The 14,777-nt window shown below is 37.9% G+C and overlaps 1 protein-coding gene across 1 annotated transcript in view; it reads left to right on the top strand.

The window, feature by feature from the left end:
- The first annotated feature begins 323 nt into the window (after positions 1-323).
- The window catches only part of LOC111022086 (amino-terminal region of chorein), a 28,702-nt gene continuing 14,248 nt past the window's right edge, over positions 324-14,777 (top strand). Inside the window, exons 1-11 of the mRNA XM_022299250.2 lie at positions 324-661; positions 770-858; positions 1,154-1,263; positions 1,415-1,469; positions 3,241-3,329; positions 5,842-5,908; positions 5,979-6,041; positions 10,496-10,660; positions 10,790-10,883; positions 10,988-11,067; positions 11,160-11,235. Coding sequence (XP_022154942.1) covers positions 550-661; positions 770-858; positions 1,154-1,263; positions 1,415-1,469; positions 3,241-3,329; positions 5,842-5,908; positions 5,979-6,041; positions 10,496-10,660; positions 10,790-10,883; positions 10,988-11,067; positions 11,160-11,235 — 1,000 coding nt within the window. The 5' untranslated portion in view covers positions 324-549. The remainder of the gene's footprint in view (positions 662-769; positions 859-1,153; positions 1,264-1,414; positions 1,470-3,240; positions 3,330-5,841; positions 5,909-5,978; positions 6,042-10,495; positions 10,661-10,789; positions 10,884-10,987; positions 11,068-11,159; positions 11,236-14,777) is intronic.

Below are 14,777 nucleotides of genomic sequence, written 5' to 3'. Positions count from 1 at the left end.
CAGTGAAATTATGAAGTTTAAAAACATTTAACAGTTTTCTAGTTAATAATATAGGAACCAAACTTATTATATTGTTATTTTTTTAAGTTATCGAGCAACAAACCTTAAATCTCTGAAAAGAAAATAAAAAAAGAAAACAAATCCAACGACGCCAATAGACCCACTGCCTGACACGAACATGCTGGCCTTCAAGATCCAATGCATGTTCTTTCTCCTTTTAAAGAAAAAAAAAAGAAAAAGAAAAGAAAAACTAATTCGTGTTCACACGTGCCAGATTCTTGGCTCGTGCGAGTGATATTCCGGCGCACGTACCGAGCATTCGCCCGCCAGCCCACCCGTTCGCTGTTTCGGGATTCCCTCCGGCAGAAAGCGATTCTTCAGAAACAAATGCTGATCTCGCAGTGCAGCAGGACCATGCCCATGCCCGTTCCAATCCGAATCCCTGATCCGAACCCGCCCACTCCTTTCTATCTCCGCAAGATCTAGAGCTTTTGTTCTCCACTCTCTGCTCGGTGGAGGCGCCGGAAGATTGTGGAAGGTGATCCGGCCATGGAGTCCATTCTGGCGCGAGCACTTGAGTACACTCTCAAGTACTGGTTGAAATCTTTCTCCAGGGACCAGTTCAAATTGCAGGGCCGGACCGCGCAGCTCTCCAATTTGGGTGAATTCTCTAATTCATTTCCCTATTTCTGTCCAATTTCACTACTTACTTGTATCAACTTTGGTAACTGGGGTTTTTTCTTTTTTGTTTCTTTTTGAATTTTGGCAGATATTAATGGAGACGCTTTGCATTCCAGTATGGGATTGCCGCCGGCGCTTAATGTTACGACGGCGAGGGTTGGCAAGTTGGAGATTGTGGTGGGTGGCTATATGCTGTGAACTTCCCCTTCCTTCCCCACGATGATTGGTGATTTCTGTTTGGTGGCTGAGATCAACTAGAAATTGGATTTGTCGCTTATTTGTTTCTCTAATCCTTGTTGAACTATGTGGAAGTTTGGAATTATAGTGTAGTGATACTGTCAGTTGTGTTTGGTTCCTGGATTTAAAGTAGTGGAGAGGAAGATGAAAATTTCGGCTGGTATTTGCTGCAGCCAGTATGTCGTGTGCACTTCAATTCTTTCCCTAAATGAATTTTCTTCTTGTGGTCTTGTAGTTACCTTCGCTGAGTAATGTACAAGTGGAGCCAATCGTTGTGCAAATAGATAAATTGGATTTAGTTTTAGAGGAGAATCCAGATGCAGACGTGGGTAGAAGCATGAATAGGTAATTCACCCGTTTCTCTTCGTCTCTCTGGCCCTCCCTCTACTCCTCACTTTTAACCATTTCGTGAGCTTTCTGTATCAACCTTGGAAGGATTCTTTTCTGATCTCTAATGGTTAGGTTAGAACTGAGCCTCTGCTTTTCTTACTTGCAGTAGTCAGACTTCTTCCAGTACTGTGAAGGGAAGCGGTTATGGATTTGCTGATAAGGTAAGACACTACTGTGACAGATCATTCAGGTTCAGGTTCAGTTTCACTGAAACAAAATGCTAAAAATGTCTTTAATCTATTTAATAGTTGACAAACAACGAATGGTTTGATTGATGCATTCTTATTTTAATGAAATTTGTGGGATGTGCTAAGAAGTTTATTTAAGATCTTGATAAATTTCATGACATTGCATGCAATATGTTGACAATCGACCAGTATCAGGCTTGTTGTTATTTATTTAGGAATCAGCTATGTACTGTTCCTTTTGCCTGTCGGCTGATTTCATATGTTCTTCGTCCAATTGTAGTTTCTACAATGTTATGGTCTCATTTAATCTTCTTTTGGGTAGGAAAGAACAAGGGTGTTAGATATTGTACTTGCTTTCTTTAGGGTTCCTGTGTCGGTCAGTAAGACTTCGGAGAAGTTTATGAAGGACTTCTCATGGGGTAAGGGCTTAATGAGGGAGAAGGGCTCTCATTTAGTCAAGTGGGGAAGTGGTGGCCAACTCGTTGGATCTTGGGTCTAGGCATAGGTAATTTAAGAGTGCAAAATGAGGCTTTATTGACTAAGTGGTCGTGGTGCTTTCCTTGAGAGTCTGACACCTTATGACATAAAGGTCATTGTGACCAAATATGGTCCCCATCCTTTTTAGTGGATCTCGAGCGTTTCCGAAGGCACTTTCAGAAATTTGTGTAAAACTATCTCCAACGGGTTTCCCTTTTTCTCTTGTTTAGTGTTATGTATGTGATCGACTGGATACTTATTTTTGGGAGGATAAGTGGTTGGAGTATAAAGCCCTCTACTCTTTGTTCCCTCGCTTATACTATCTGTCTTCTATGCAGTGGTTTCTGTCCTTCCTAGTTCCTACTTCTCGGAGCTTATCCTCTCTTGTTATTGGGTTCCATCGTCCTTTTTCCAATAGGGAAAGAATGAATATTATGGTCCTTTTATCCTTGATGGTGGATTTTTTTGTTAATTCAGGGAGAAGGGACTTTCGTCTTTGTGGCCAATCCTTCAAAAGGATTTTCTTGTAGATCCTTTTTTCATTGTTTGGTGAATCCCTTTCCGTTCAGTTACCTTGTCTTTTCCTTGCGTGGAAGGTTAAAATTCCCAAGAATGTCAAATTATTTGTGTGGCAAGTACTTCATGGTATAGTTAATACCTTGGATCGTGGTTTGAGGAAGTTTTCCTGTCTGATAAGGCTGCAGTGTTGTATCCTCTGTAGGGGTGCCATTGAGGACTTTGATCACCTCCTGTGGAGCTACAATAATGCTTCTCCGGTTTGGAGTTGTTTTTCAAGACGTTCAATTTCCTTCCTCTGTAGAGGTGCCATTGAGGACTTTGATCACCTCCTGTGGAGCTACAATAATGCTTCTCCGGTTTGGAGTTGTTTTTTAAGACGTTCAATTTCCTCTTGGCCTGGCCCAGAGAGTGTAGTTTGATGGTGGGGGAGTTTCTTCTCCATTTGCCTTTTGCAATAATGGTTGTTTTCTGTGACTCACTAGCTTTTGTGCTATTTTATGAGCCTTTGGGGGATTATAGAATTTTTAGAGGGGTTGAGAGGCCTTAGAAGGAGGTTGGTCTTTTGTTAGATTTCGTGTCTCTCTTTGGGCTTTGGTATTTAAGGATTTTTGTAACTATTCCTTCAAGTCTTATTTTGCGTGCTTGGAGCTCCCTTTTTGTTTTAGTTTGACTCATTTTGGCACTTATATTTAGTGTACATTCCAGTTCATATATATATTTAGATTGTTGAGCTGTTCTTATATAATAGATTGCTGATGGGATGACATTAGAGGTTCGCACTGTCAATCTGCTACTTGAAACTGGTGGTGGATCGCAACGTCAAGGAGGAGCAACCTGGTGAGTTCTTGTTTAGTCCCTGATCTTCTGGCTTCTTCGTTTCTGCTCTCTCTCCCCTCCCCCTCTCACCCTCCCTCCATTTTTTTTGTGGCAAATGATACAATAGCTGTCTGCTTGTGAACTTTTGCACGTTTGGTTTCCATTCAGCATATGTGCATACTGTAAAAGACAAGCATTCAGTCAATTGATTAGTCAGCTATAGTTCAATCTATGACTAATGACTTCAGCCGAGAATATTGTATTTTAACTTCTTACTTGTTTTCTCCTTTGTTGTTGTTGTCATCATTGTAATTTATTTATTTATTATTTTTTCCTGTTACAACACAGAATATATTATTATGGGAAAATATATACAAAGTAAAAGAGGAGTTTATGCTATAGGATCATTGAAGTAATTATTGTTATTGTATTTAAACCTAGTTCTTGGTGTAACTTTTGCTAACACCTGTATGAATGAATGATACAAAAGGAGGGCTAGGTGTCATACCGAAGAGCATAAGGCAAAAAGCTTGGAGGCGCCAACTGTTTTGAGGGATATTTGAAAAAGAAGTCCCTTGTTCATCATTAGTAGTAAGAGTAGGGCTTTGAGAAGGTGATCTAATATAATTGTTGTGAGGGGGGTAAGAAGCTTTTAAAGAGACTTCCAATTGATTACCTAGAAAAAGAAAGGTTTGAAAGATTCCTTAGAGAGAGAGAATAGATAAGAGAACTGGATACATAAAACTGAACCCCATCCCACACTTAAGTTTAGTCCCAGCAAACCCCGTCCCCGACCTCACCTGGCCCCTTTGATGAGAGAAAAAATTAGTTGGTCTACTTCTTTCAAAACCTCCCAAAACACTGCTAAGATGAACCAGACTGGAGTATCTTAAATTTTGAACTTGAACGAACGCTTGAGTGAAGAAGAAGATTGTCCAATTTGAAAGTTGAAAGTCAAAGAGACTATCTAACTTTTACTGGAAGTTTCTGGAAAACTCACAGTGCACAGAAAGTTGATGGATGCCTTCCATAGCCTTGTCACACAAAATAGACCTCTGCAAATATTTTTTTGAACAAGAAACGAACTTTTCATTGATTAATGAAAAGGAACATGAAATTGTTCAAAGATACAAAATCCTGAAGGAGTGAAACAAAAGCAACAAAATAAAATGTTACAACAAAAACCTAAAGGGGAGTTATAAAAGACTCCCAATTTAAAGAAACCACACTCGAAGAAAAATTAGCAAACAAATTAGAAAGAACACACCATTGAGAGGCCTTAAACTTAGCTAATTTGAAAACCTCGACTGGATATTTACACTTTCCTTCAAAAATCCTCTGATTCCTCTCGAACCAAATGTCAAACAGCAAAGCTTTAACTCCATTCTGCCACAGAAGACATGCTTTGGGTGCTAAACTCGGTCCATTCAACAAGGAGATGATGTTCTTTGAGGTATCAAACTTGAAAACCCAAGAAGCATCAAAAAGCTCGAAGAAGAAACTCCAGCAAATCATAGCAAAGGAACAATGGAAGAAAATATGCCGATGAGTCTCACCAGAATTGCCGCATAATAAACAAACAGAAGGATGAAGTGTCATTGAAGGAATCTTTTTTTGCAGTACATCTGTTGTATTAACCTTGCCATGAAGAAGAATCCAAACAAAAACATTAACTTTCTTTGGACTTTTTGTTTTCCAAAGAGCACCATAAAGTTCCTTGGGCATAGAAGAAGAATTCTGATGCCTACTTAATGAGACAACCGAAAAAACCACTGAAGGATCCAAAGACCAACATCTTTTATCAACCTCATTAAAGACTGAAACTGAACTGAGCAAGGACAGTAAGGCTGAAAACTCCTCAACTTCATCATCTTTTAAAGCTTTTCTTGTCTTCACTTACCAAGCGCAAGATGACCTCTGCAAATATTGTAATATCTGGTTGTAACTTTTGAATACTCTCATTTGCATTAACCTTCTTGAGAGCAAATAACCTGATGAGTACTTTGATATTCCAAGGAAATTTGATCTTCCAAACCAGTTTGATGATTAAAGTATGTATGATAAATGCTTTTGACGGAGGTCATAAAGAAATAATTTCTTTTTAGGTTCGAGGGTCAGAATATGTAACCTGACTTTAAGAATCTGGTCTTTGGTTGTCAATTAAGCCTTCTAATTTCCACGTTCCAAATTTCAGTTTAGAGAGCTGAGGCTATGGTCTGCATGTGACTATTAGCAGCACATGGAGAATAGGAAGACTGTGAGCCAATTTTTAATTTTTGTCCACACATCTTTCAGAATCTAATCCTCTTACATGACCTCACCTAAAAGAAAGGAAACCAACAGTATGATGCCATACACTAGCCACAAAAGACAGTGCCTTCCTACGCTTGTGTCATGTATTTAAATGGGAACCTATAATTAGTAATATTGTCCTACTAAGCTTTCAGTTATAATTTTTAGTTTTAAATCTATTAAATATTGTGTTACTGTTTAGCTCTCATGTTTTTCCTTTTCTTCTTTCCCCTCTTTTTAGGGCTTCACCTTTGGCATCCATCACTATACGCAACCTTTTGCTGTATACCACAAATGAAAATTGGCAGGTAGATTATTTACATGAGGTGCAACTGATATTTTTAGTGTGTATAATTTATAACGATTTTTATGTCATAGGTGGTCAATCTTAAGGACGCCCGTGATTTCTCTGCAAATAAGAAGTTTATATATGTTTTCAAGGTAATTCTAGCTCCTATGCTTGGTTTATTTAGTTTTTAGTTTTTATTATTATTTTTTTTTGAGAAAGAACTACAGCGTTTCTCATCGAATGTATGAAAATGACAAAAGGAGAAAATCTCCAGAAGTCACTAAGGCTCACAAAAAATAGTCTGTAACATTAAAAAAAAAAACGAAGAATGCCTATTTAGCTTTTTTTTGGTGTACATTTTTCCATTTTTCTTTTGTATAATTACTTTTATTGGTTTATTACAATGTTTTGAAAGTCTAAAAATGTCCTTTAATCTTGAAGGAGGCAAAGAATAATTCTTGAGGCACTATGAGGCGTAACCCTAAGCTTAAATAAAAAAATGAAAATCACTAAATTGTTAGACTAGGTACTATTTTTTGAACAAGAAATAAACTTTTCATTGATAGATAAAGATGAAGATAAATGTTCAAGAATACAATGAAAAGGAGCGAAAGAAGACCAAACAGCCAGAAAAAAGAACAGATCTCTAAAAATTACTAGAGAATAAGACATTAAAGAACAAATCGCTTAATTACTTGATAAAATGACGAGCTGAAACAACCAAAACCTCTCCCTTCATTTTGCAAGACCTACACCAACAACTTGAACAAGAGAAAAGAACAACTACGAGGGTGAGAGCACAAATCAGAAAATGCCCCAACAATAGAATTGTTCCATAAGCAAAACCACGTAACGTAGCTATGAAGATTTCAGCAAAGGGGCTGCGACCACACCTTTTTCATGTAGTTGCCCTCCCTTTTGATGTAGTAATAACAAAGATATGCTGCTCTTTGGAAGATCTTTATGCTGCTCTTTGGAGGACTAAAAGTCCAAAGAAAGTTGGTGTACTGTCCTGGATTTTGATTAATGGGAAGGTAAACATGGCGAACATTCTCCAAAAGAAGCTGCCCACCTTGGCTTTATCCCCCTCCATTTGTGTGCTATGTGCAGCAAGTGGAGAATGTCAGCTTCACGTCTTTTTCCAGTGTTCGCTTGCTGCTGCTTGCTGGGAACTCCTATTTCACCATTTTTCCATCTCTTGGGCTTTTGATGTTGATGTTCCAAAAAATATCCTCCAACTTCTCTGTGGGCCAAGGCTAAGCCCTAAAGCTTAGCTTTTATGGGTCAATGGCATCAAAGCTATTCTTTCAAAATTATGGTTCGAAGGGAATGAAAGAATTTTTGAAAGGTAAAAGCAAGTCCCTATTGGATTGCTTCAGTTTAGCTAAGTTCAAAGTATCCCATTGGTGTTTCCCCTCATATTCATTTTCTAATTATATTCCTAGTTTAATCTGTACGAATTGGGAGGCATTATAACTCCCCCTTAGTTTTATCTTCTGCCTTGTCTTTTATTCTTATCTTGTATCTCTCTCTCGCTCATTCGGAATTTGTATCTTTGAACATTTTCGGTTCCTTTTCATTAATCAATGAAAAGTTCGTTTCTTTTGTTCCCTCGGCTCTACCATCTTTCTAATAAGAGGTTGCATTTGGTGGCTGCTATCATGGATCCTTGGGGGGAGGGGGCTGTGCCCTCCGTCTCTTTGGGGTTTCGTCGTTCTTTGATTGATCGTGAGTCTTTAAAGGTTTTCGCTTTGCTTGGCCTGTTGTCGGAGGTTTCTTTTAGTCCTGGGAGGGAGGATGTGCGTGTGTTGTCCCCTAGTCCTCGAAAACACTGGTTTTGAGTCCCCCAAAAAATCTCCCCAGTCGGCCACCTTGTTCACCTCTCTTTGGAAGATAAAAGTTTTGAAGAAGATAAAGTTCTTTGGGTGGCAGGTCTTACTTGAGAAAGTCAATACCTTGGATCGTATTTAGAGGATTTCTTCCTTGTGTTGGGTCCGCAGTGGTGTGGGCTCTGCAAAGGAGCCTCAAAAGACCTCGAGTATTTGTTGTGGTCTTGTCAGTTTGCTCAGAAGCTATCACTTCATTTCTTTGGATGCTTTAGGGCGGTCATGGAGGAGATGTTGCTGTTCCTTTGTGATAGGGGTCGTTTCTTGTAGTAGGTGGGCTTTTTGGCTACTTTGTGGGGTATTTGGTTGGAGAGGAACAATAGAATTTTTGGGGGGTGGAAAAGTCGGTGGATACTGTTTCTGTTTGGGATATTGTTAGGTTTAAGACTTCTTTATGGGGTTCAGTCTCTAAGGCCTTTTGTAATTATCCGTTAGTGTCACTCTTTTGGATCGAAGTCCTTTTCTTTAATGGGCATCCTCTTCTTGGGCTGTTTTTTTGTATGCCTTTCTTGTTCTCCTTTTCATTTTTCTCAATGAAAGAGTGGTTTCTAATAATAAAAAAAAGAGAGAGTTCATTTCTTGTTAAAAAAAAAAAAAGAAAAGAGTAATAGCAAAGATATGCGAGAACCAAGGTTTGGACAACTTCTGCAAGGAGAACCAAAGGTTGCCAAAATCAAAAACCCAATGCTACCATCTGAAGAACCTGATTTGCACAGCTAAGGAACCAAAAATTCAATGTGCGGAGAGAAAAACCTTTTGTATAGGATAGAAGGTCCACAAGGTATCCAAGTGTCCCAATCTTTAATCAATAGTTAACCCAAAAAGAGAGTTCAAAGAATATACTACCGCCCCTTGAGAGAGAACATGATGCATTAATAAAATGTTCTTGATTAAACATGAAGATTGCATTAAATGATAAAAATACAAAAAAATGAAAAAAATTACATCTATTAATTATTACTTTCTTAAATGAATATTATTGTAGAGACTAAGGTTGGAGAGAATCCAATGTAATGTATTCTCATTATTAAAGTCTATGTATATAGACAAATATACAAGGTTGACCTAATCCTATAAGGAGAAGGTAAATGACAAATTAATATTAATACAAGAATATAAAATATACTAATATATACTCTAACACTCCCCCTCAAGTTGGTGCATATATATTAATCATGCCCAACTTGTTAGACAAATAATTTATTCGTGCTCCATTCAACTTGTGTTTTATGATTTTTTGATATCAATGGGATCACCTCAGAAGTTACGATTGATTTCTTCTCAGCCATAACAAAAAAACGAACTTATTTGAACAAAACGACAGAACCAGACCAAACTACCCGAACCAAACAAAACAGATGAATCAAACTGCTGGAACCAAACCGGATTAGGTGTTTAATGAAACCAGAAACCCTAAGTGCTACCCCACGACAACCAAAGGGGCGAAGGCGACGGGTGGCGACTGGCGGTGACGAAAGCACACGGCGACGGCGATTGGCGGCGAGACGAAACCCACGAACAACAATCGAAAAACAGCAACGCTGGTGAATTAGCAAACGGCGGCGGTCGGCGGTCGGCGGTCGGTGGCGGCGGCGGCAGTGAGTTGAGTTGGATAGCAATGAACAAAACACCCTAATGGGCACAAAATCCTAATGGGCACCAAAACCCTAATGGGCACAAAACCCTAATGGGCAAGAAACCTAGAAACCTAGAGCTCTGATACCATGTAGAGACTAAGGTTGGAGAGAATCCAATATATTGTATTCTCATTATTAAAGTTTATGTATGTAGACAAATATACAAGGTTGACCTAATCCTATAAGGAGAAGGTAAATGACAAATTAATATTAATACAAGAATATAAAATATACTAATATATACTCTAACAATTATAAATGTCATTCCCAAATATCATTATTAACACTAGAATCTACAGGCTTTTTATCTTTTGTTTTAAATATATTTTTTTAAATCTTAGTGATAAATTGTTAATGGGCTAAATTAATTGTAGTGTGTTGGCATTAAACAGATGAATTATTTTTTATATTTTTTAAGACTATTACAAATGGGTTAACTCTTCTAGTTTTTTATATTTCTTAAGACTATGACAAAGTGTAAATCCTTTTAAAAGTTATGGTTTAAATTATCTCATATCCAATTGGTGAAGTTTTTTGTAACTTCATTGGATAGGGTTTTTTTTTTGTTTATTTCATATTATCAATGAAAAAAAAAAATTTCATGAGGCATATAGCCTCAAATCCAAGATGCGATGTTAGTCTCCTCTATAAGAGACAACAGTGTTTTTATTTTTTATTTTTATTTCTTTGTTAAGTTTATTAAATTTAATTTTTTAATTTATTATTATAATAATAATTATTGTTATTCTTATCACTAATATCTAAATACCAACTTTCATTGAGATAAAATGAAAGAAGAGATGTTAGCTTCTTGTGATCCAAAAAAGCTGTAAAAATAAGGCTACAAATTTTTTTGATGAGAAACTGCACTTTCATTGAGGGAAATGAAAAAAGAAGATACACAAAAAGGGCAAGCCTCAAGAGTAAGCCTGGAACGCCTTCTGAAACATTGATTTATTATTTGTATTGATCATATATGTTTGAGTATTGGCCTGGCCCCTCTCTGCATGCTTCAAATTTCTGTCTAACCTAAAATGGTGTTATGTTCAGTGACTTATAATGATAAGTTCTTCTTGATGCTAGAAACTTGAATGGGAATCTTTGTCAATCGATCTTCTGCCTCATCCTGATATGTTTGCTGATTTGGCTCGTGCTCAAGAGGGAGCAAATGGTAGGGATGATGATGGTGCTAAACGTGTTTTCTTTGGTGGAGAGCGATTTATTGAAGGAATATCTGGTCAAGCTAATGTAATACAAATCTGATGTTTCAGTTTGATTCTTGATGAACTTGTCTTTATGGTGTAATCTTAGAGAGGATCTTACAGAATTATGAGGGTTTTGCATCCCTGATTCACTTTATTCTGAAAATATGAGCAGATAACATTGCAGAGGACCGAACTAAACAGTCCACTTGGTCTTGAAGTGAATTTACATATCACAGAAGCTGTATGCCCAGCCTTAAGTGAACCAGGTTATCAAATCATATGGTTTTTAGATCAGTTCTTCACCATGTGACAAGATGTTGTATTGATGGTGATCTATCTTACTGATGGGATTTATCTACGGCATCAACAGGACTTCGTGCCCTTCTTCGCTTTATGACTGGATTATACGTTTGTCTAAATAGAGGAGATGTGGATCTGAAAGCTCAGCAGGTTATCATTTACCATTCTCTTTGGAATGTGCTTTTCAATATTATATGAGAAAGTCTCACACATCTCTCTCTTTCTTTCATTTTTATTGGCAGCGTTCGACAGAAGCAGCAGGACGTTCTTTAGTTTCTATTATTGTAGACCATATATTTATGTGTGTGAAAGACCCTGGTTTGTACTCCTTCCTTAAAAATAACCCCTCTTTGGATTATATGATGTCCTATAATATGTGCTAGTTAGGTTTATATTCTATCAAAAGGACTGAGTCCATTGGGTCGGAGCTGAACCAATCCAATAGGTGCCCATATTCTGAACGTTAGGAACAAGAAGTTACCTGTCTGAGTTTTGAAAGCTAAACTCAACTCTAGTATATTCAAGATATATATATATATGTATCCATGCATACATATATATTTAAAAAAATATATTTATATATATTTTTTTTTAACAAGAAACAAACTTTTCATTGATATATGAAAAGGAACATAAAATATTCAAAGATACAAATTCCAAGACAAAAAAGTGAAATAATAAAGTAAAATACAGCCATAAGCAAAATAAAACTAGTGAAAGTTACAAAGGAGCAATAAAAGCTTCCCAATTTGAGTAGATCATGCTAGGAGAGTAATTTGCAAAAATATTGGAAAGAGCACACCATTGAGAAGCTTTAAATTTGGCCATGTTGGAACATTACATCGGGTGCCCCTTCTGTGTCCTTCGAAAATCCTCTAATTCTACTCAAACCATAATTCCGAAATGAGGCCTTTTGAGCCATTAACCCAGAGAAGACTGGCTTTTTTTTTTTTTTTTTGATAGGAAACAAAGTATTCATTGATCTATCAAAAAGGATACAAGCTAAGGGTGGGGTTGAGAAAACCCCCCGAAACTAGACAATGACAGCCTTCCAATCCCTAACTATCAACGGTAGGCTATAATTACAAAAGAATTTCTTGTGGTATAAAGACCACCAAGATGCAACATGTTGTACATTGTTACAAAAACTCTCATAAATGGGTTGATTGTTTTCGAAAAGTATCCTATTCCTTTCCTTCCAAATCAACCAAAGAGTCTCTCTGACCGCACAATTCCAAAGCACATAGGCTTTACCTTTTAGCAAACCTCCCCCAAAATTTTCAAGAAAAAGATCATCTATCCACCTAGGAAGGCAAAACTGTAATTCCAACTCAGCCCAAACAAAATCCCACGCCTTAGTAGCAAAAGGGCAATGAAGGAAGAGGTGATCTATAGTCTCAATAGCACCGTTACAAAGCCCACAAACAGAAGGAGACAGAGCCCAATAAGGAAATCTTCTTTGGAGCCTCTCAGCCGTATTTATTCCCCTATAGAAGACTGTCCACAAGAAGAATTTTACTTTCTTCGGCACCTTAAAATTCCATATGTAGGAGATGACTGGAGCTTTCAGCTTTGGTGAAGGCTTAGACAGAAGGGAGAACGCTGTTTTTGCCGAGAAAATCCCATTGCTATCCCCTTTCCACCAAAGTTTATCTTTCCCATTCCCTGGCTGCCAGAAATCAATCTTCTATAAAAAGCTTGCCCATCGACTAAGTTCTCTGTCAAAAAAATTCCTTCACAGCCCCAAATCCCAAGTCTGAGATGAAGACACCCAACAATCTGCCACAGTGCAGTCTTTTTTGGTAGAAATCTTGTACAGATCAGGGAAGGAGGAAGAAAGAGGCAAAGAATCTGCCCAGCCGTCTTCCAAAAATCTCACTTGGTCTCCTTTGGAAACTTTAAAAGTGGTCATCTTCTCAAAGCTGCCTCTGTTTCTAGCAATATCTATCCAAGGACGACCTTTTGAGGCATCATTCGAAGGAATAGAAAACCAGCCGTGTTTCTCTACCCCATAGATCGCTCCAATGACCCGTCTCCACAAAGCTTTCTCCTCGTGTGTGAATCTCCAAAGCCATTTGTATAGAAGAGATTGATTCCTCTGTTTCAACGACCCAATCCCGAGACCACCCTGTTTTTTAGGAGTGGAAGATGTCTCCCAATTAACAAGGTGACTCCCTTTTTTATCGACTCCCCCTTTCCAAATGAAATCCCTGATCACTGAGAAGACTTGCTTTTAAAAAAATATATTTATATGAAACTATAATGATGAACGAACGAAATATGTAACGGAGGGTTGAAAACCCTCCGGCCGCATCCTTTTAAGTGGGTCTTGGTAGGTGGTGCTAAGGTGAGCAATAACAATCCCTGGAAGGCTATTGCTTTGTGTTTTCCTTCCTTCTCTCAGTTCCTTCGCTCTTCTCTGGGGAGGGTCGTAATCAGTATTTTCGAGGTGCACCCAGGCGAGCGCCTAAGGCGAGGGGCGAGGCGATTTCGCCTGAGTGTGCCTTGAGTGGTGCCAGGGCGACCGCCTTCAACCGGGCACTCGCCTTGGTGCGCCCTCGCCTTATGGCGAGGTGAGCGCCTGGTTGAAGGCGGGCACATCAAACTTTTTTTTTTTTTTTTTTTTTTTTTAAATCAGTTAAACTCAATAAAAACCCACCTCATAACGAAAATAAACAAACAAAAAGAGAACGAAGAGTTTAAAAAAGAAGAAGATGAAGAGAGGAGAAAAGTAGAATTGTAGGAGATAAGAAGGGAGATAATAGAGATGGTAGAGTTGAAGGAAGAAGAAAATTTGAGGCAGAGCATGTTGAAGAAGAAAAGCTTGAGGAGGAGAAGAGCTTTTCTTTTTTTGTAGAGTACGAGAAGAAGAAGAAATTGAGGGTAGTACTAAAGAAAGAAAAGTTTGAAGGCAACACATTTTTCTATGTGCTTGCTAGCTGTCAAATAGTATTTGTGTTTCCCATAAACACAGCTATTTATTATAAATACAGTTTCCCATAAATACAACTATTTATATTTAATTCTTTAGCATTATTGAACTACTTTTTTTCCATTTATTTTAAATACAATTTTCTCTCTGCTTCTTTTTCCTTTAATCTGAATATTTTTATTTTTCTCAATTATTTAAATTAATTTTTATTTGAATATATATATATATATTTTTTTTTAATTTTCACATTTTATTGAATATTTATTTATTTTACATATAAATTATTAATAAATATTATTTATTAAATATTTTATTCAGGGTGCCTCGCTTCACTCAGGCCTCGCCTTTTTATCGCCTCTCGCCTTGAGGCGATCAAAGGGCTTGTCGCCTTGAAGTGCGCCTTGCGCCTTGCGCCTTGAAAACACTGGTCGTAATACTTACTTTTGGGAGGATATTTGGGTGGAAGATAAACCTTTTAGTCTTTTGTTCCCTCGGCTCTACCATCTTTTTGATAAGAGGTTGCATTCGATGGCTGCTATAATGGATCCTTGGGGGAGGGGCTTGCGTCTTCCGTCTCTTTGGGATTTCGTCGTTCTTTGACTGATCGTGAGTCTTTAGAGGTTTTTGCTTTGCTTGGCCTGTCGTCGGAGGTTTCTTTCAGTCTCGGGAGGGGGGATGTGCATATGTGGTCCCCCAGCCCTTCTAGGGGTTTCTCTTGCCGTTCCTATTTCCATGTTTTGAGTTCCCCAGATTCTCCCTTGTCGGCCTCTTTGTTTACATCTCTTTGGAAGATAAAAATTCCGAAGAAGATTAAGTTCTTTGGGTGACAGATCTTACTTGGAAAAGTCAATACCATGGATCGTATTCAGACGAGTTCTTCCTTGTGTTTGCCCCGTAGTGGTGTGTGCTTTGTAGAGGAGCCTTGGAA

Source organism: Momordica charantia (genome assembly GCF_013281855.1).
Source record: "Momordica charantia cultivar OHB3-1 chromosome 10 unlocalized genomic scaffold, Mcharantia_2.0 BLBB01000010.1, whole genome shotgun sequence".
NCBI classification, from domain to species: domain Eukaryota; kingdom Viridiplantae; phylum Streptophyta; class Magnoliopsida; order Cucurbitales; family Cucurbitaceae; genus Momordica; species Momordica charantia.
This window is presented reverse-complemented; position numbering and strand designations above follow the sequence as displayed.